The sequence below is a fragment of the Talpa occidentalis genome, unplaced genomic scaffold (assembly GCF_014898055.3).
Source record: "Talpa occidentalis isolate TD23 unplaced genomic scaffold, MPIMG_talOcc4v2.1 talOcc4.4, whole genome shotgun sequence".
Classification (NCBI taxonomy): domain Eukaryota; kingdom Metazoa; phylum Chordata; class Mammalia; order Eulipotyphla; family Talpidae; genus Talpa; species Talpa occidentalis.
In genome coordinates this window covers 120,022,752-120,043,795 of record NW_023604295.1, presented here as the reverse complement: position 1 = coordinate 120,043,795, position 21,044 = coordinate 120,022,752, and the positions used below count along the sequence as shown (strand labels likewise).

The window sequence follows — 21,044 nt, the reverse complement described above, 5'->3', positions numbered from 1 at the left end:
CCTATCTCGACTGCTGCTCCCCTCAGCAGTGTACTTCGGTCCTTCTGCCTGTTCTGCTCCCTGCTCTGTCTCTGGTGAATTCTCTCACCCTCCTGCGCCTCTGGCCTGTACCCCAGTGCTTGTATAAATAAATAAATCTTTTTAAAAAATTTTATTTTTCACGCAACTTGAGTCTTTTTAGTATAGAGGTTTAATCCATTACTATTTATGTCAAGAACTTTGTCTTACTTTGTCTTATTCTGCCATGCAATTTTAAAAATAGTCAGCTTTAGAGAAAGCCTTGCAAGCCACGGGCACATGGCCAGAAGGGGTCTGCAACAGGAGGTGCTATGAATGAGAGGCCGAGTCCCTGGAGCTGTAGTCAGTGCAATGCCCAAGGCCCAGGGGAAGACCCGAGGCAGAGTCCAGTTACAGTGTTAACCTGAAGCAGATGAACTGGCAGGCTCAATGAAAGACCGCACAGTGGATCAAGTGGTTCCACGTCTACATGCTTGGGACCAGGTCAAATCTGTGCAGCAGAACCTGGCTGAAATGGGGTTGGCCATGGACCCCAACAGCACGGTACCCCTCTGTCAGAGAATAGTGAAGTCCATGGTGGTGGACTTAAAGAAGGGACCTAAGGCACTTGTATGGGAGCCGTATGTGCTAAATGACCTTGAGGCAGAAGCCAGTCTCCAGAAAATAAAGAAAATAAAGAAAATGTCTCGGGCCTCATTGACTACATCTGCTACGTGGTGCAGAACCAGGGAAGGTCTGTAAGGCTACAGTGCAAGATGAGAATACCCCCAAACAGATTCAGAATAAGATCAACATCTGTAAATGTTTTTACCCGGCAGAGTGGCAAACCTTCATGGATTCCTCACAGAAGAATAAGATGGAGGTTGAGCGACTAGTGTATGCCTGCCACGGACTGAGGCCTCCGGTACCGGCAAAGCTGGGGCCGTGGCTTAAGGCAGGAAGGTTGTGTGTCTACAGATGAGGCTCGCCAACCCCTGGCACCAAAAGAAAGCACCCGCGCACTCTCACATCCCTTCTCTGGGGAATGAACTGGCTCCCAGAGGCTCCCACTGATATCATTCTGGGGGCTCAGGGCAAAGCTAGAGCTGCTATTTTCAGACTTGATTGTTTGAATACAGTCTGTGCAAGACTATTTTGCTTCAATAAATATAGTCTGCTTTTTTACAATAGGTGGTTTGTTCTGAGTTTTAAACATCTCGTATTGTGAGAGATAAAGTTAAAAAACGTGTACAATATAATGACACAACTTCTGACACCATCATAGTAGCCCCAGATATATCAATTTGAATCATAATCCTCTCCTAACTACATTACTGCATGTAGGGTCTGAAAACTGCCATGGGGCAGAACTTTTCTCACCAGTTCTTCATCTGTCCCTCCACGACCACAAATACAAACAAAAGGGACTTTGGTGAAAAAAAATTTCTTTTTCACTAATAGAAGGAGAACTAGCATGGGAGAAGGAGGTCCAGTTACCCAAGGTGGTGTGAAGTAGAGCTGAAGCTGTAGGAGCTGGCGGGGTTGGCAAGGCTTACCTCATCTGGGACCTGGACCTGCAGCTGCCTGGGGCAACATTTTACCAAGTACTGCTACTAAAACAGTGCAAAGTAGGGGGCCGGTCACTGTGGATTGTCACCCATGCAATGACAATTGCAAGACCACTCAAGCTCAGGGTGCAACAACAACAGGGTTTGTTAACAGGGGGATATTGGGAAAAAGAAACGAGATTCTAAGGCAACAAGTGGGGACTGCCTCATCCCAGATAGTGTCCATAGTGTCCAGGAGTCCAAAACAAAGACGGCTTGTGCACGCTGGCTCCGTCCATTCGATGAGAGCCTGGAGCTGCTTGTACACTGGTAAGCAGTGGGCCAGGATCCACTACGGTGGCAGCTGGAGGTTCCAGCTCACCACTTCTGATCAGAGGGATTCATTTTTGTCCTCCCCATGTGCAGCCATTTCAGACTCTCATTGAGGAAACTGCAGCCATTTTCCATGCAGCTTTCGGCTTGGGCTCTACAACACAGACACTACCTGCTATAGGACAGACTGCACTGGCCGCGTGCCTGCCTATAAAATTTATCTCTCTCAGCTCTCCCTATTTTTGCCTCCCTATAAATAACACTTGTTGTTGCTTCTCCCTGTGTATCTGTTTTTGAGTTGTATCCTGCAATTATAAGCATGAGGATGAGAACCCAACAATTACTCATCGCCTTCTACCTACCCCCAAGTTTGCTTGGTTTTAATACGTTTGTAAAATTGGCTTATGCAGGTACATATGATTGCAGATAATTCATTTTTATTGTTGCATAATATTTCATTTTATGAACATGCCAAAATCATTAAGTCAACTTCCTTTTGCATATTCGTAGCAGAGTATTCACTCTATTGAGTTCCAAGTTAGATAACCTGCTTCTATTATATTCAACTTTAGTCAAGAAATAAAAACACAAATAATTAAATAATTTGAAGTTCCCTCATTCGAGACAATACATGGCCTTTAGAAATTAGTTCCATAATTTACCTGCTTTCTGATTTGTGAGCAGTAGGTGGCAGCAGATAAAACTTGTTTCAAAAAAAAAAAACTGAAGTGAACCAGCCGGGGGCTCCTGCCAGCCCAACCCCACCCCCATCCCATGCAGTATCCTCGAGAAACTACATTGAACGTTTTCTTTCACAATTTCTGCAAGGATTTGTTATATTGATGTGATATTTATTGGAAGCTAGATGAGATGGCAGAGAGTCGTGTCTGCTTCTCAAGTATGTTCAGTTCAGATTAATCCTGATGCCAAAGTGGCATGTTTGGGGTGGCATATCCTAGTCTTCAATGTTTTCCTCCATATAAGAGCCATCTGACTTTGATAAGAAATTTCTTTCTTCGTCAGGTTGTCCTGGGCTGTGATCTCCTTAGAAAGGAGAGAGGACGAGGAGCAGACCCGCAGGAGGACACGGAGCAGAGAGACGTGAAGAAACTGTGCTGTCTCTCAGCCTGGGGCTGTAGCAGGGACTCAGAGGACCTGGAAAGAGACTTGAAGAGACATGGGTGAGAGACCTGTGGGGAGCCCGACAGTGGCGGCCTTTCTTGACTTGGATTTTGCTCTTTTCCTTCCACACTTGCCTGGCTCCTTCTGCCCCTTTCCTACGGGACCCCACCAGAAGAGGTTGTGCGGAGAGGATCAGGGTGAGGCCGGAGGTGCGGGGGTGAGAGAATTCACCAGAGACAGAGTGGAGAACAGAAAAGGGGGCTTATTGAAATACCCTGCTAAGAGAAGCAGCAGGCGAGACAGGAGAGGTCCGCGCGTGAAGGGTTTGGGGCTCCGTTTCATGATCTGTTTTCATGGGTTTTTCATGACTGGGGAGTCAGTTTGGGCCAATTAGTGGTGGGATGTCTGGTCTTGGGCATTGACCTTGGACACAGAATGTGTCCTGGCCCTGCTTCTGCGTTCAGGGTCAAAGTGATCAGGTTCCCATAGGAAGCTTATCAATTCCCTTTTTCTATTCAAGCCTCCCCAAACTTCCTGCTGGGCAAGAGGTGGGGGCTTAGTTATAACAGCATGAAATGATTCCCTGATATTTTGCCCTCTCCAGAGAGGACCATGACAAATCTTTAGAGATGGGTGTCGGTCTAGCTTCTTCTGTAGCTTCTTCAGGCTGAATTTTGGGGCAGAGCCCTGGCCTACCTAGCTTACTGTCGTCTCAGGACAGAGGAAATAGGGTGTGAAATAGAATGAAGTGGCCACACTTTTGACCACATTTTGGTCAATTTTAGCTGTTACATGTTGTTTTGAAGGGCTGCACGTGGTGCTGGTTTTCCAAAATGGGCTGCCCAAGTGTCTAGGTCCCTGTATTCTGCAGCCGTTTGTGTCTTAAGTCTTGTAACTCCATGACCTTTACTCTGACTGGAAGCTATAGTTTGACTGTCTGTAAACAAAAGGAAACTAAATATAAAGTTCATGAATGCAGGGTCTTAAAAGACCCAACTGGAAGAAATTTTGTATAAGAGGTTATAATCCCCTTCAGACTTTTGACTTGAGGAGATATTACGGTTCCATCGGGAAGATATGAGGGTCCTTTAATATCACAGTAACAGGGGTGAGAAAGAGAGCTCGGCCTGGCATTGTAGTGTCCCAGATGCCTGGAGGAACTGTGGCCAAAATGGCGAAATCAGTACATCCCAGGGTTTCTGTCTGCGAATTGGAAACTGGCTTCGAGTTTGGTCATGGTGTCCTGTCCTAACATGAATGGGGCAGGAAGGCAAGATTTAAAAAAAAAATGTGTAAACATTTGACCTTGTAGTAAGCTTGGTAGCAAAGCTATAAAGCATCCTGGCTTATCAGTGAGGAGGACATTCGACCAGTAAGTCATTCCTGAGAATTGGAGCAAGGCAGAGTAAGTGGCCCTTGTATCACCAAGAAGGTGATCTCTTCCTCTGCCACTTTTAGGATCACCTTAGACTTTTCCAGAGAGATGGTAAATAGGGGAACCTGTCCCACCTCTGGGCTTCTTCAGAAAAGGAGGTTTTCTTTTCCTGCCCTGGGTTCTTCATAGTCAGAGGCAGCTGACAGTCATCTTGGCCTGTGCTTTGGGCTGGCTGCCTCCCTCTCTTGGAGAGTGGAACAGTCCCTCTTCCAGTGCCTGGTCCAGTGGCGCAGAGGGCATAGTCCTGAGGGGGCAGCTTCTTCCAACACTCACGGCTGAGGTGTCCCTGTTGCTGGCAGTGGAAGCAAGCTGGTGGACCTTTATGAGGTTGAGGTCCAAATGCCATGGGGGTACATGGGGTCTTGGGTGACTCTGAGGTGGCTGGGCGCTGGCAGTGGCAGCTGCCATATATGAACCTTTCTCTTAACCTCCCCCCTCCCTTTTTTTTTTCCCCAGACTGGCTATTCTCTTCCCTGTTACTGTAGACCTTGAAGGCCACAGCCAAAAGTGTGGACAGAAGGAGTCTGAGGCCCTGATCCAGAGTCTGGAGCTTACACCTGATGGCAGGGCAAGAGTGGCTAATGAAGTACATCACTGGAATAGCTTGTCCGTCTACACTTTCTGGGTCTAGATTAGAATACTTTTGCATAGCCTCAGCAAATCTAGCCTGAAATAATGCAGGACGTTAGGGTTCTCTGAGTAACTTAATGAAAACACTTTTATCGGCTGTTTTAGGAGTCCTTTTAAGACAAAGACATTAATATTTTAGAATGTGTGATATCAGGGAAGTTATCATAGGATTAACAAACATACAGATTTTTATAAAATGCTTAATTACCCAGAGTGACAAAGATTTTTAAGAATAGATCTATTTCTTTGACAAGGCTCAGCAATGCTGACAGAATATTTCTCTCAGTTAACCTAAGGGTAAAAGAACATCAAAATTTTCAGATTACCTAAAGTCTTTAATTTGCTATGAAAACCTAGAGAAAGAAATTTTAAAATACTTTAATTTTTCACAGGCAAAAATAACTAAAGTTTGATTTTATATAAGGGCACTACTGATATTAAACTTAAATATTATTATAGTAAGTCATTCAAGCACATAAAATTTCTTTCCCTAAGATACCCTCTTTTCATACTTTGCTTTTCTATTTTTATAAGATAACCATTTTATTTCAACACTAAATTCTTTCCCAGACTTTTAAGATATTCATTTTAAATACATTTTTGTTTTTCAACACACACCTCACTTTACTTGTATTCAGTTATTATATCCTAGTTTTTAATCTCTAGATTGTAAGACATTGTAATAGCTATTATGCTACTGATGGAATCTGAGAGTAGAAAATTTTAGGATGGACGGTCTCACAAGGACAGATACCAGAGATGGGGGTACAGATCATTAATGAATCTTGGACTAAACCTGCCTATGGAAGTTTCCAGGAATCTAAGGTGGGGTCAGAAAAGAATGTCAGCCAGAGCTAGGGGCAGAGAGGATTATCAGTCTTAGAAAATCAACTCAATCTGACCCCAAAAGGGTACTTTCCACAATAATTCCATCAAAGAACATTTTAAAAGAACACTCCTTGCCCTGGCAAAATGCAGCTCTTGCCTTTTAAGACTGCCCACCTCTGTGTATGCAGGCCTATCTCTTTCCTTGCTCTCCTTTCCTCTATAAACTTGCCATGTGTTGATGAATGGGAACATCTGCTGGATTCTTTCTCAGAGGGACCCAAGAACCCCATGCACAAAACCCTACCATCTGAACCCCATCACTGTCATTCCTTTGGACTGGATGACTCACATGTAAACACATGCTTCAATTTTCTTTGGGTGATATGACATTAAATTTTAGTTTCCTTACAATAAGAAGCAAAAAGTGAACCTGAAATCTCAGTAATTTTAAATAGTGACTTTAATCAACAAATTTTCCTTATTAATCTTAGTAAAACCTTAGTTTTATAAGAGATTTGGCCACCATTTAAATAATGATAAGGGCCTTCCTGATGGCGCAAGGGGTTAAGGCACAGCACTATGAAGCTATCCACAGCCACTGCAGCACGAGTTCAATCCCCGGCCAGCAAGGTGACCCACATGGAGCAGCAGACCTCTCCTGACTCACCTGCTGCTCCCCTCAGCAGTGTATTTCATTACCTCTGCCTGTTCTGTTCCCCTCTGTCTCTGGTGAATCCTCTCACCCCCATACCTCTGGCCTGAACCCCAGTTCTTGCATGCATAAATAAATAAATCTTTTAAAAAATGATAAGAATAGATTTAAGATAGAGATACCGATTGTAGCTTTAGTTTTTCTTAGGGCAGGAATTTTAACTTATTGGGTTGTAAAGGAATTTATCCCATACACCAGGGTTCTTCACTGGCTGGTGAATAACTAAACAAGCATTAGCTAGATTGATAAAGGCAAGAAAAAAATCAGAGAGACTTAATTCCATATACATTTTCTGTATACATATGTGAGTCTCAGTAACTCATCCAAGGGGCTTTAGATGCCATCTTGAATATTTTGGCTAGGACAAGGGGAAGAAAGAAGTCAATTAGGGCCTTTACCTATGAACCAAGGTACTTCTTCAAGGGGAAGAGATAAGTGTATTAGTCTTTCTATAAAAAGTTCTTTACAGGAGAGAAATTTAGCTAAAAACATTAACAAATTCATCTTTGTTAACATAGATCAGGTTAATTACTCTTTCTTGCCAACTATCATGAGCTTCCTTTTTAAAGTAAATACATTTAAACATAAAGTATTAGTACACATCCTGTGAGAACATACTTAGAAATCAGTCAACATAGAGGCCTAGTTAGAAGATGGAGTAAAAACGTACTTCCAGGTGAAAATGCAGGGGAGAATTTCTCCTCTAAAGCAATACAACAAAATAACAAAAAAATGAGTCCCAAATGTACATAAATCCCATTAGAGATGAGTCATAGGGCAAGCGGAAAGCTCCTAGGATCAGAATAGAATAGAAAAAGCCTCAGAGGAATAAGAAGGGCTTGAGAGATGAGGGTAACTTCACAGGGGGCTCATCAAACACCCCAGGATTAGGAGCAACAAGACCTTATGAAACAAGGATGATAAAGAAAAAGGACTCTAAAATAAGGGCTGGGACACAGAGATTTAATTCTGGGCACAAAAACACTAAGGCAGAGTAAGTGAGACCACTGAGAACTAACCAATCACAGAGAGACTGATGGGAATTTAGAATAATTAGGCAAAGAAGGTGTATATTCCCTTAGACACCACTGCATTTTGGCTTCCTTGCCCCTCCCTGGCCTGGTTCCACCTTCCTGGGAGTCCCACTTTATTTCTGTTCCTTTTCTCCTCAATATACCTTTTCTTTCTCTAAACAAGTCTGCTTCTTTTCGCTTGCTTGCCTGAGCATGAGCTAAGTTCCTGCTGCGGCTTCGTGAGACACCAACCCGTCCGTGGTGGTCTAGTGGCTGGGACAGAGCTGCCACTGCAGCCTGGGATCCATTCCTGGTTGGGAGACTAGGCCTGAAAACCTGAAGTTAACGGTATCAGAGAGCTGCACAGGTAAGGAAATAGTGAGACTCCACCAGGCTTAAAATAAACACACACCTGATCCTTTTCCGGTTCATAAGCATGATGATTGGGTGTTCCCACAGCTGTGTGAAATGTGCCTCTCTTAAACCCTGTTACGACGTCAGCACATTACCCTTCTGACGTGAAAAAATAAAATAAAACAAAAATAAACACACACCTTCCCATCACGGTGGGGGAAGAGGAAACTCAGCCCCTGGAGTGAGAAGGTTAGGGCAGTACAGGTCTCCACCTGAGCCTGGTGAGTTAGTTTACCAGCGATGCCCCAGTCTCAGCCCAGAACCCCAGAGCTAGGAACAAAACTAATGCCCAAACAGCCAAGATAACATCGATCAAGGGATACAATGATTTAAAGTCATTTGTAAGTAAATAATACAAAGGAGACACATTAGCACTGTACAAATGCAGATTTATTTTTTCCCCTCCATCCACAGTATGAAAAAGGTTGAAAATTGTTAGGAAACAAGCTTATATACAAAGCATCTCTGAAATTGCACTGTTCTTTGGAAAACAATGTATATAAAATACTAAACATTTAAAAAAATTCAAGTCTTTTAACTATTTTTATATCTCTAAATGTTAAAAACTCACGTTTCCTAAAATATAGTACAATTAAAAAAAAAACTCATAAAGTGACAGGTTTAATTCCACAGGATCCCTGATAATTAAAAATACATTCTTCCCCATAAAGTGAATTTGTTCTTCACAGACAAAGCTGTAGTTAATCTGTTTCTTGGATTAATTCATTGAGATTTATTTTACTCTTCAGCTAATGTCTACATAAGATTAATGATACTTTATAACTTATTCTTCAAATAAGTTAACAAAATATATCCAAAATGCTAATCAATACCAGCATGATTCTGGGAGAGTGATAATATCTGAGTACAAAGAAAAATTCACCCATTACCAGGAGCCAATGTGGCCCAATCCTCTGGGGCAAATCTTCTCCAAAAAGAGATGCAGGTTTCCTCTTCCTGCTAAGCATATTTCTGGGTAGCATCCCCCACCCCGCAGAGTAAATGATCCCAGGATAGAAGTTAAAGAATGTAGTTCTTGGCTGACAATTTTGCCCCCAAAATGGAACTTGGTGGGGCTCTATATGGACCCACCTCCAAGCGTGCACTATCTTTGATGGGGCTGCACGCCATTCTAATCACTCCAGTCCAGGTAACATGATTGTTTTCAGGGTCTAACACAGTCCTCCAGCCAGACAGATCAGTCATGAGAGACACAGAAACCACAGCTGTAGCATCTCTGTGGGATCAACCAAAACAGGAACTTTCCCTCATTCGAGACAAAGGTAGAAAAGCTCACCTCCCCAGGGCACACCACCACCGAGCTGCTAAAAATGTCTCAAGCATTTGATACAAATTTCATAGTTTCCAAAAGGAAAATGACCCATTTCTCACCTAAGGAAGCTGAGTCATCTGAAGCACCTCTGTAAGAAGACTTGTGCACCGGAGGTAGGGGGGAATGGTGTGAGCAGGAGAGCAGGAGGTGCAAAGTATCTGGATAAAGAGGTTTTTTCTTTCCAAAAGTTTCCAAGTGTTTTGCATTCCCTTCACCTCTGAACAATGTAAGCCCCTGGCCAGTTTCCCAAGGTTTCCTTTCCTGCGCTCATCTTCAAGCTTCATGTTTCCTGTAAGAAACCTAACCACAAAAAAAAAAAAGAGAGAGAGAAAATCAAACAAATTTAGGGATTCATAGGTGGTGAGCAGCAGGGTAGGGGGGTGGTTAGGGGGTGGTGGTCAGGGACATACTGTCACTGAAAATCCTCATCTGGTTCAAAAAGGAACTGGCGACCATGGTTTCCTGAGTCACCGGTAGGTCCTGCAACTTAAAGGCTGTGGTGACATTAAAAAAATTCTAGGACCTCCCCGGTGGTGCAGTGGTTGGGCACTGGGTTGCGAGGCTGCCCGCAGCCTCTGCAGCGCCGGTTCGATCCCGGCCGCCGGCGAGGGTCCCACATGGCATGCAGACCTCTCCTGCCGCACCCGCTACTCCCCTCAGCAGTGTATTTCGTCAGTCTACCTGTTCTGTTCCCCGCTTTGGCTCTGGTGAATTCTCTCACCCTCCCATGCTTCTGACTGTACCCAGTGCTTGTATAAATAAATTAAAAAAAAAAATTCTAATGAAAATACAAAAGTCAGCCAATTAGCCTGATATTTTGGCTACACAAGGGCATAAAATATCAGTAAAGAGGGTTGTTTCTGTCTCATAGATTTTTTTTTTCCTATTTAATGAGGGAATTGAACTAGTAAGCTTTTTAAATCCCTGTCCCTACTAAACGCTGTCACAAACCCTTTTATAGCCTGAATGCATCAGCAAGTCAAGTGTCCATTGAGGTGAGGAGCAGACAAAAACAGAAAACAAACCGACCCTCTGGACCATCTGAGAGAAAGATTTCTAGGCCTTCCTCTGACAGCAGCACCTCTACCCTCCTGTCAACAGGCAGAAGTGCCCGTGTCAAATAGCAGAGTCCCACAGGCGGGCTCAGCAGTTTACATTATTTCAATACACCCAAGAGCATGAATGAAAAACTCAGTACTGGAGCCAGCTACTCTATCTGCCTGATGCTTCCTCATACACAGACCAAGGTGAGACTCGGAGAGCTTGCCCACCAGCCTGCTGCCAGTGCCCAGGAGACCACTCTGTGCTGCTACATTTCATGCATTTACACCCTTCCACACCCTTTAAAGGACTAAAAAAAAAAAATCTAAGTAGAATTCCAAATAAAACCTCTGTCATTCATTGAGGCTTCTGAGAAGTAACACCCCATTTTTTAGCTATGGTAACCATACATAATAATAAACTTTTGAATTGGTTTGACCCTGGGTATAACAATATGCTAACTCCAGGTACAAAATAAAAGTGTTTAAAAACAGAGGAAGCAGCCTGTGGCTTTCTAGATTGAGCCCAGAATGACTCCTTTTGCCCTCTGTGGGCTCTGCTTCATCCCATCCCTCTTTGCCACCAGATGCTCCCAGGGCCACTCAGTGCCCCCAGCACTGCATCAGCACCCCAAGGGCCCAGGGACCCCACACAATCAGCTGTCTCAAGCGCATGATCATGGTCACTTCTGCCCCTTACTGGAACTCCCCACTTGCCTAGGGAGAGGCGGGGCTAGGGGGTGGTGTGCATCCATTTGACAGAGGGAGCAGAGGGTTTAACTAGCTAGCCCTTGAGCAAGGCCTGGACCCTTCCTCAGACTCCATGGTCACAAGTCACCTTTACTGAGATGACAGCAGCCTGCATACTACAAGGCACGTCTGTCTGAACCCAGACCTATGGATAACCAAGCAACACTTCCTATTGCAGTGTGCTGTTCATAGACACAGGTGGCTTCCAAATATGAAACCACCACTGAGGGAAGCTTCCCACTCACCTTCCAACACATCCCGGGCTTCAGCAGAAACCACACTCTTCAAGCAGTTATACAAGGCCTGGGCCGTGGCGTTGCTCTGCTCCTTTTCTTGCCACTTTTTCAACATCCTAAATTTACAGATGGTAACATCTTCTTTCTTCCCCTGGATCTCATCAATATCTCTCATCTCCAGCTTCAGGTTGGCAATTGCAATTTTTACCCACTCCTCCCCCAACTTCCCAGCAAGGGTTATCAGCTGCACATCTGTTAACCGCGGTCTGGTCTTCACTCCATCTACAAGCAGATGAGAATTGACTAGCTTCTCTTGACTCTTCAATCATTTATAGCAATTCACAGTGAGAAATTATTCTTAGATTAAAAAAAAGGGGGCACATTGATCTGTAACTTTAACTGATTTTAAAATATACCTAAGTGTCCCTAAATTCCTGCTTTCCAATAATGACTGAAGGGAATTATGTCAAATTATGGAGTATAATGTTCACAGTGGCAGTTCAATAATTCGGGTAAAGATATTGTTTTACAAAGCAGCATAAATTAGGGCAGAATTAAAAAAAAAGACAACAAAAATGTTATGTGGTTCAAAAAGAAAAATATAAAGTTTTTCCCTTGCCCACCTCTGTGTTTCTGTCCAAATATCAGTGTCACACACAGATAACTACCTTAGTGGTCACTAAAAGGACAGTAAGAGATCTGAACTGGTCTCCTTTATGCCACCTCCTGGCATGATGGGGAAACGCACATCCACAGAAAAGTGTTTGTAATATTTGTTGATCTCTAGGAAACAGCACCATAATCTTGGAAGGGTATATATTGGCCAGTGGCCTCCACTGCCCCATAAAAACATCAGCCCTATCATTAGGCTCAATTCCTACTTTCCAAGTCTTAGCTGATGGTGCTAAGATGCAGTAAAGCTGACTGGTAGCAGTCTGGGAAAAGACTCCTCAAGGCATTATATATACTGGAGGTGAGATCAGCAGGGAGCGAGAGAGAACATGACCCCCTGTCCCTCCTCCAGGATGCAACACCTCCCTCACCTACTGCCAAACGTTAACATGCAGCTAGCATCTGCACTTGGCCCATCCCCACCTCAGCACCCTCCAACTTCTACATTATGACACAGATCCTAAAGGACACCCACGCCCTCTAGTGGCCTCCTGATGTGTGGTCAACTGCTCAGGGTAAATCTCAGGGAACTTACGAAAAAGTAAAGTTCTCAGGACTATCCCCTGAGATAGTTAGAGTCTAACTAACATCAGACTCTGAACCTAAATTTTAAGAAAAATTTCAAAGTGATTCTGCTGAGCGCTAATGAGATTTTCAATAACAGCACAGTGACATGCCGAGCCTGAAATTCAGGCTAGTGACTCCATATCTCAAAGAATGTTGAAAGAAAAAATACCTAAACAAAAGTAAAGCTTTACGAATGTATTTAGATATCACATTTTTAAATCCAAAAAGGTTAGGAATACTTCATCTTCAAGATAGTATTTGATAATTTAATTCTATGTCCAGTTACTTATTCTAGGAGCCAATTGTAAATAAGCAAATAAATGCATGCAGCCAGGAAACTTATTCTATAAACCAATTTAATATGAAATTGTATCCCACTCCATTTTAAAATGGTTCAGTTCTGAAGAGCTAATGAGCAGTTTGGTGACTACGATTAATACTACTATATTACACACTTAACATTTGAATAGAGAGTAATGTTAAGCATCCCCAACCAAAAAAAATGTAACTATGTGTGGTGATGGATGTGTTCATTAAGTGGATTGGTAAATTTTTCACAATGTAGACATATATCAAGTCATCAATAAAACTGGAAAAAATGTATTCCGATTTAATTAGATTTTAAAAATAATTCTAGAACCTCACTTTTTTTGATGCTCACTTCAAAATAACAGTAAATATTTCCAGTGATATTTAGTGAAATCATACATACGTCCTCCTTATAACCTCTGGCTCTAAAAAGTGGACAGTATCTTATTTCACTTTATAGAGAAAGTTGATCTGCTATTAGAGCATCATAGCTCATAATAATAGGAGGAGACATAGCATTAGGACATTTTTGGTGAAAGGGTTAACTTGGGGAGTTGCATGAGGTCCCTCAAGACTTAAGACTTTGTTTCATATAATGTGAGTCTGAATTTTGAAACTTATTTGTGAGTCCTAGCTGGCCTTAAATTTTGGGCTCCTTGAATGATGTTAAACATTTTAAATCTCTTGCATTTTCACAACTATTGAGCTTTGGTCTCAGCCATTTATTGGGGAAAAAAATGAGATGTGGTTCTTTCCATTCCAGAAGTAACTAGTAACTGTGAAGCTAATGGAACACACAAGGATATTCACAGTTTCATTCTCTACTTCTTCTATGTGAACGACTCCAAGTTCAGGGCTCTGGGAAATGCAAAGATGGGCAGCCTGTGTCCCCATGTGTTAGGACTGTAAGGATGACATTGGGTCAGGCCAGTGGCCGCACCCACTCTGCTCAGTCTATCGGAAGGGGAGGAGGGAAGTCAAGTGGAAAAGTAGGCCGAGCCCACCAAGGAGCATCCCCCTCTAGGCCTGAGGAGCTGGAAGACCGGGACATCATATGGGGCAGATATATCTGGGATGAGGCTCTGGGAATACTGAGCCAACAGCACATGTGTTGGATGAATGTCAATGGCAGGGGTTGGAGAAAATCTATAGGCACCTATGGCACTTTTACAAACCTGAACTGTCCATCTGCTTTATCCTTTTATCATAGATCTCCTCGTCAGGTAAGCTGCTACTCATTTTTCGGCGTCTGTTACCTTAAAAAAAAAAAAAAAAAAAAACATATTGGCTTTCCTTTTATTTCTTATCTTATGCCTGCCTTCAATCTGCAATTTTTTTTTAATTCATCATTCAGGTAGAAGCAAAACGAATATGGATTCAAAGGCTGTTCAGATGCTTAAGAGCTATCACATACTTAACAGATCCTTAGTGATCCTTAGTTCCAACATTTGTGGGGCAAAATAATTCTAGTAAATGGGAGGAATAGAATCACAGGTAAAATTTTAACATCCAGCCACAAGCACTTACCACTTGTGCTTCTTTTTGAGATGTTCCGATTCTGGTCACATTGAGCCCAGTCACCTGTTAACATATAAGCACCATTGGGGGAAAGTGGTGTAAAGTTTGAATTAAAGAAATCAATTTGAGAAAGTGCATAAAGTTCTAGGGTTTTGTTAATCTCTCTAAAGTTCAAATACAAGTTTAAGATTTAACTTGGTAGGCACACAAATGCACTGTGGCCTTGAATTTTTGCAATAAATGACAAGTACTCCCTCTAACACATCTTGCAAGGCAAATGTTCCCCCTCTTACGTCAGCTACATACCACTGTCATGATTTCTGCCACACTTGTGTGCCAGGTGAAATGCTACTCACTTAATATCTTATAACTACTGCAAAGAGAACACTGGTGTGACTTGCCATGTGGAAAAGGAAGCAATAAAAATAAACATTTTTTTATTTTAAATGTATTTATATATACTCCTCCAAAACCTGTTTCATCTGTCCACATTCTGTACTTTGGTAAACACAGCAGTCGGGGAGCTCTTCCTGGATACTTAGTTGGGATCTGAAATCACCTCTGTTTTAAATTTATCCCCCAACAGATGCCATGTATGGCTTCTGTAGGTCCCATTAGTGAAAATGCCTGAATAGTGATGACCAACCTCAATTAACTATTAATTAGCTTAAGCTCCCCCCCCCATAGAGATTACAAACATCTTACACTGCAGCCTATTATTAAGATGTTAAAGAGGGCCTCCCTGGTGGCGCAAGGGGTTAAGCACCGCACTATGAAGCAATCTGCAGTCTCTGCAGCACGAGTTCGATCCCCGGCTGGCCAGAGAGCAACCCACATGGCGCAGCAGACCTCTCCTGGCTCGCCCACTGCTCCCCTCAGCAGTGTACTTCGGTCAATCTGCCTGTTCTGTTCCCCACTCTGTCTCTGGTGAATCCTCTCACCCCTCACCCCCACACCTCTGGCCTGTACCCCAGCTCTTTATGCATAAATAAATCTTTAAAAAAAAAAAAAAGATTTGCCAAAAGGCAAAAAAACATTAAAAAAAAAAAAGATGTTAAATACCAAGAGGTCTTATAATATGTCTTTAAAATTACCAAGAATACCTGCTATCCCAGTACTCAGTATTAAATACTATTTACTATGATTAAATATTCTATTACCTTGTGATTAAAAGAAAACATCTTTCAGGGTCCTTTATTTGAACAAATTAATGAATACCAAGAAAAACAATATAATCCCCAACACTGAGAAACCCAAGAAGGCCCCTTTTCTGGCAATTAATTTTAGCTTGGACAAAGGGGCCTATTTTAAGGTATAATCTGAGAATAAAAATCAATCATATCTGCAAAAAAAGGCTTCTTTTAAACTATGAGTGAAAATTCCACAATGATTAGACTGTATTTCCTATCTTATCTTTATACTCGAGAAATGAAACCCAGGGCGCTAGTGAACATAATAACATCTGTGTCATGGAGAGACAAAAATTTATGACAGGCATGAGGCATCACCAGCAAATCCATCTGCCCACACAACACCCAATGGATACAAGAGAAAAGAGCTGAGAAAGATTCCAACGCTGTTCAGATAGTAAAAAGGTTTACAGAATGCTTGTCAGATCTTTGGCGTTACTACATTTGTGCAGCAAAATAAAGTTTTGGGGAGCAAGGGGAATATAGGAGCCAGTTAAAACGGCTTCAATGTCCAGCTTCCAGCACTGGGCACTTGGGCTGGGTTCGGAACCACACTGTAGTCCCCACTGGGCACGTGGTGCTGGGGAAAAGCTAAGGTATCATAATCCAAAACACAAATGATGCAAAAATAATCCCACCGCAGACCTGTGGTACCAACTGCAGGGACCTGGGCGCCATCTGCAGGTGAGGATACTGCAGTTCCGAGCGGGCAGAGGTGCCCACATGCCCACAGAGAGCTGGCTAATTCTAGGGCTGGAATTAAAAGCATACCTCACTCCCAATCCACTGCTTCTGCCTCTTTTGGCGCCAAAATAGTCACCATACACTGTTAGAACCATTATTCTAATAACTATTGTAAAAATTCCTCCAAATAGAACAGAGTTCAAGTTCAGCCCTGCCTGAGGAGGAGGAGTACCCCCACCCTGGCCCCATCTCTCCTTCCCAGAGTCGGTCCACAGGCTGCAGCCCTCTCCGACTCCTCCTGGGGCAGAGGAGGATGTTTAAGGGATGGTTACGAGAGGGTTTCCCAAAATATTAAGCAGGGCTGTGGTGTGGACAGTGGAGTTGTGATCACAGAGCGGGAGCTCTCAGCTGACAGTCGTTAGGCAGAGCCAGGCAAATCAAACGTGTGATCAGCCAAAATGCACTCGCCTGGGTCACAGAAGAGACTGTGTCTGATGCCCCCAATTCACACCTCACAGCAGTAGGAAAACACTAAGCTCCAGTGGCTGAGTCCACCCCAACTCGCTGTTTGAGACTCCCCAACTCGCTGAATCACCACTGCTGAACTCCAGGGTTGGGATGTGGGTGCCCGAGCCGGGGCAAGCGCTGTTAGCTTTCCCACCCACTACCCCACAAACCAGGGTTTTCATTCAACTTACAAAACACTTACATTCTCTCAGTTTTGCTTTCCATACAATTTCCTCGGAATCCATTTCAGTCAAAACTAATTTAAACTCCACTGGTTGCTCCAAATAAACTTCAATATAACTTTTCAATTTCAAAAGTGAACCATCAACAAATTCAAATTCCTATTTAAAAAAAAAAAGGTGATTTTTTTTCATTTAAAACTTGCATTAATTGAGAACACAAAAGGTCAAATAAGGACCATGACAACTTAAAAGGCAGTTGCTTGTTTGAATGTTCATGAAATTCTGATCTTGGAAATCTCACCTTTAACCACGCACCTTTCTCTCCTAATTCTAACTCCTCCTCAGCCAAGCTGCTCTGCTCCCTCACGGAGGTTGTCAGTCCCTTGACCCAGTTTTTTCAATGTGTAACTTTTCAGTCCTTTTGTGACTTCAGAATTTCATGTTCTCAAATTGGAAGGTGCACTGACCCTTCAGCTACCCTCCCATTAGCGCTTGTCAACATCATCTGCATCTTTCACTTAGATCATTCTATCACTGGAATCCATTCAACAGCAGGCACAGAACTATGCTGAGTATTCCTCCACATTCTCTCCACCCAATGCCACCTTCCCCCAAAAATCCTTCTATCGCTATTTTATGGATAAAGAATCTCAGAGAAGCCAATCAATGTGTCCAATTTCATGCATAGGAAGTAGTGGAAATGAATTTGAATCCATACCTAACTCCAAAGCGTGAGCCCACCGCTGACTGCCTCCTGCCTTCCAACTCTCTTCTCCTCTCTAACCTCACCTCTCCTCTCTAAGAATCACTGCACTGTGCTGGCATCACCTTAATGAACCTACCCTCCCCCCTTCCATCCAAACCACTAGTATCATCCTCATAATCCTCAAAGGCCCATCAGGGCCTGCAAAGTCCAGAAGGCCCCACCACGGCTCCGAAGCTCTCCACACCCAGGCCCCTGGAGCTATCCAGATTCACACTCTCATCCCCACATTTAGACACCTGCAGCTCCCTCCTCCAGGAGCACTGCCAGCCCATCTCTCCCCCACAAAAATGAGAAGCTGCCCCAAACCACCTTACTTTGTACCATCTCCATGATAACACACTACATCACACTCAAATCCTTTCTTTGCATGACCTGGTACTTCTCCCACTACACCGGCATCTTCTGAGGGAAAGGATTGCTGTTGTTGTTTGTTAATTCTTAGCTCTTACCTCAGGCTGACTTAAAATAGTCACTTTTGATAAATGTCAGTTAAATAAATTATTAGTGGTATAAAACTAGTAGGAACATCTTATATTTACACAGAGCTTTACAACTTCCAGAGGGTCTCCAATCATCACTGTGTATGATCCTTAGAGCAATCTGGGAAATAATCATCATTTTATAGCCCCGAAATTGGTTAAAAAAAAAAAAAGCACATAATCAGAGACAGCACCAGGCCACTTAGAGTCCTCCAACTACTAACATCCCTTGTCAGAAAGAACTCGGAACCATCCATGTCCTCCAGGATAGATGCCCCCTTGCTTCAAACTGTTCTCCCCACAGTGGGTCTCAATCTTGGCAGCACATAAGAATCACCTTCTCATCTTCAACAAGCAGTGTCCAGACCATCGCAGACTAGTTAGGTCAGTATCTAGTATAAGTGGAACCCACACCACAGAATTTTGTAAAGCTCCCCAGGGCATGACTTTATGTAGCAAAAGCCAAGAATCACTGCTCTAGCAAATCCTTCAAACTAGATCCCAGATAGAGTGGCATTTGCTTTGTGTGGTTGTCTGGCTCATGCCTCTGCCTGGCCTGCTCAGTTCCGGAAGGGCTGAGACTCAGCTTCTTGAATCCGTAGCAGGACTCTAGGAGGCCCAGTAGGTGGGCTCAGAGCCGGCTCTCCCACCACGGGGAGCGTGACGCCTCCCTGCCTGCTCAGCACACCTGCTCCTCCAGCTGCACTGCTGTAAGGCTGCAATGGTCAGGGTCACAGAAGACATCTGGTCACTTCCACAGGGTACTGTGCCAGTAACAGAACAAAATATGCAATGTGGACAGTCACAGCTCTTTCCTGCCTTGCATTTTAACTTAATGGAATCGAAACAAGCTTTCAACTTTTCATAAACTATAATACAAACAAAAAGCTGTAGAAGAGCAATTCCCACTAGAGGTAAGTCAGAGCACATAATGCAAATAAAATTTAAATGTAACTTGGTCATTCATGAAAAACCAAAATCATTTACAAATGCCAAGCATGTACAATGAACAGGAGTAACTCTAATAACAAGCTATTCCCAAGACTATTTTTCAAATGCCTTCCGGTAAGAAAAACCCAAGATCCCTCATTAGCAATTCTGTTGTGTTAACCTTCAAAGCACTGTGCAAAGTTAAACCTAAAATTTTCATTCCTTTGAAGCTAACACTGAAAAATTTTATTAAAAAGTAAAAAAAATTAAAATTTTTAAAGGGGAAATTATTTTGCAATGATCACAGGCTAATCTTGAAATTCAACAGCATCTTTGAAGTAAGCTACAAGCTTAGCAAAACAATTGCTTTCTTATAGATAAAGAAAAAAAAACGAGAACCAAGAAATATCCATCCCCACGGCTACTCCGAGTGGTTTTCAAAACATGTCTGTACCTCAGGGGTGATTTCAGCTTCCGGCACACTGACCAGTTTGTATTTCTTCCCATTTTGCAGTAACTTCTGGCAAACAGGAGGCTTGTCGATTTTCATGAACTTCTTAGAGGAGTGCTTTACAGACTTGGAAATATCCTAAAGGCAGAAACAGGTTTCGGTTTTGAAATTCATCAGCTACAACTGTAAGCAGGTGAGTCCCAGCAGAGCGTGGCAGGCTGCAGCATCTCCTCTCCTCCCCTCCCCCAGGATGCCCTCAGGGACCGGCTCCCAGTGTCCCCAACAGGACTCCATGGGTCCCCGAGCCGGCTGGCTGCACACTTCGGGCTCCTGATCTCCAAGCACCTCTGCACATAAGTATGACTGACAGACCCCGTGTGGCACCAACAGCTCACGTCTGAATCAGCTGAGAAAACTGAACCAGCACTAGCTCTATGCCCCCAAGTGAGTCACACACCTGGCGAGGTCAGAGAGCAGTTACTGTACCGTTTACTTAGCTTGTTTCTTCCCCGTGCTTGACATGTTTCCAAGCCATTTCACAAGGATCCCCTTGGCACAGCCCTACAGGGGACACTGACTCTATATGGACTGTCTGAGTGCCCCAAGAGGCTAATGTAACCCTGGGCCCAAACCCACTTGGTTAAGCAGCTACACAGCTGGACAAGAAATTTAAGTTTCCTGAAGCGAGAGCTCATGGTAATCTTATCCCACATAGGGGGGGAAAAAAATCAACCCAAGAAGAAAGGTGTAAAAATAAAACATCAGCCAGGAAGAGCATCCTGCCTTAACCCTGCGGCTCCTGCCATTCAGGCAGCACCTCCTCTACCTCTGCTGCTGCGTCAGCTCTGTGCCCCAGCTTCCTGGGGACTATGGAGAGAGCCTTACAGTGAATTTACTTTTTTTTTTTTAATAAATCGTTTTTGTTTTTTTTAAAATTTATTTATTTATTTATACAAGCACTGGGTGAGAGAATTCACGGGAGGGTGAGAGAATTCACCAGAGCCAGAGCGGGGAGCAGAGCAGGCAGAAGGACTGAAGTACACTGCTGAGGGGAGCAGCGGGCGGCAGGAGAGGTCTGCGTGCCATGTGGGACCCTCACTTAGCGGCCGGGGATCGAACCGGCGCTGCAGAAGCTGCGGGCAGCTTTGCAACACAGCGCTCAACCACTGCGCCACAGAGGAGGCCCAGTGAATTTACTTTTAAAAACATAATGTTCATTAAACAATAGTACTTATCCAAATCGATGCTAAATACACCTTAGATGGGATTTTTTTATACCATTTTGAAGACTAGTTTCCCAATTGAAAGGATTGCCTTTAATGAGAATATAGGAAGCATACTTTATCTTAGGAGTAAACTAAATACCTATTACTTGATAAAGGCTTTTAAGATTAGCATA

General features: G+C 43.3%; 1 protein-coding gene, 1 non-coding gene and 1 pseudogene across 3 annotated transcripts in view; 2 read left to right on the top strand and 1 right to left on the bottom strand.

Annotated features, from left to right (window-relative positions):
- Nucleotides 1-369: 369 nt before the first annotated feature.
- LOC119258235 (nucleolar protein 16-like) lies at nucleotides 370-979 on the top strand (annotated as a pseudogene).
- Nucleotides 980-8,032: 7,053 nt separating this feature from the next.
- On the top strand, nucleotides 8,033-8,136 carry LOC119258363 (small nucleolar RNA U13). Its single transcript, XR_005128226.1, has one exon. It is a non-coding gene; the product is annotated as a small nucleolar RNA U13 (small nucleolar RNA).
- Nucleotides 8,137-8,408: 272 nt separating this feature from the next.
- LOC119257876 (NACHT, LRR and PYD domains-containing protein 1b allele 5-like) overlaps nucleotides 8,409-21,044 on the bottom strand; it is a 33,398-nt gene continuing 20,762 nt past the window's right edge. For both annotated transcript variants that reach the window (XM_037526208.2, XM_037526209.2), the window contains 6 exons: nucleotides 19,649-19,783; nucleotides 17,040-17,178; nucleotides 14,466-14,519; nucleotides 14,114-14,194; nucleotides 11,400-11,672; nucleotides 8,409-9,664 (listed from right to left, as the gene is read on the bottom strand). In XM_037526208.2, the coding sequence (XP_037382105.1) occupies nucleotides 9,645-9,664; nucleotides 11,400-11,672; nucleotides 14,114-14,194; nucleotides 14,466-14,519; nucleotides 17,040-17,178; nucleotides 19,649-19,783 (702 nt within the window). In that variant the 3' untranslated portion in view covers nucleotides 8,409-9,644. The remainder of the gene's footprint in view (nucleotides 9,665-11,399; nucleotides 11,673-14,113; nucleotides 14,195-14,465; nucleotides 14,520-17,039; nucleotides 17,179-19,648; nucleotides 19,784-21,044) is intronic.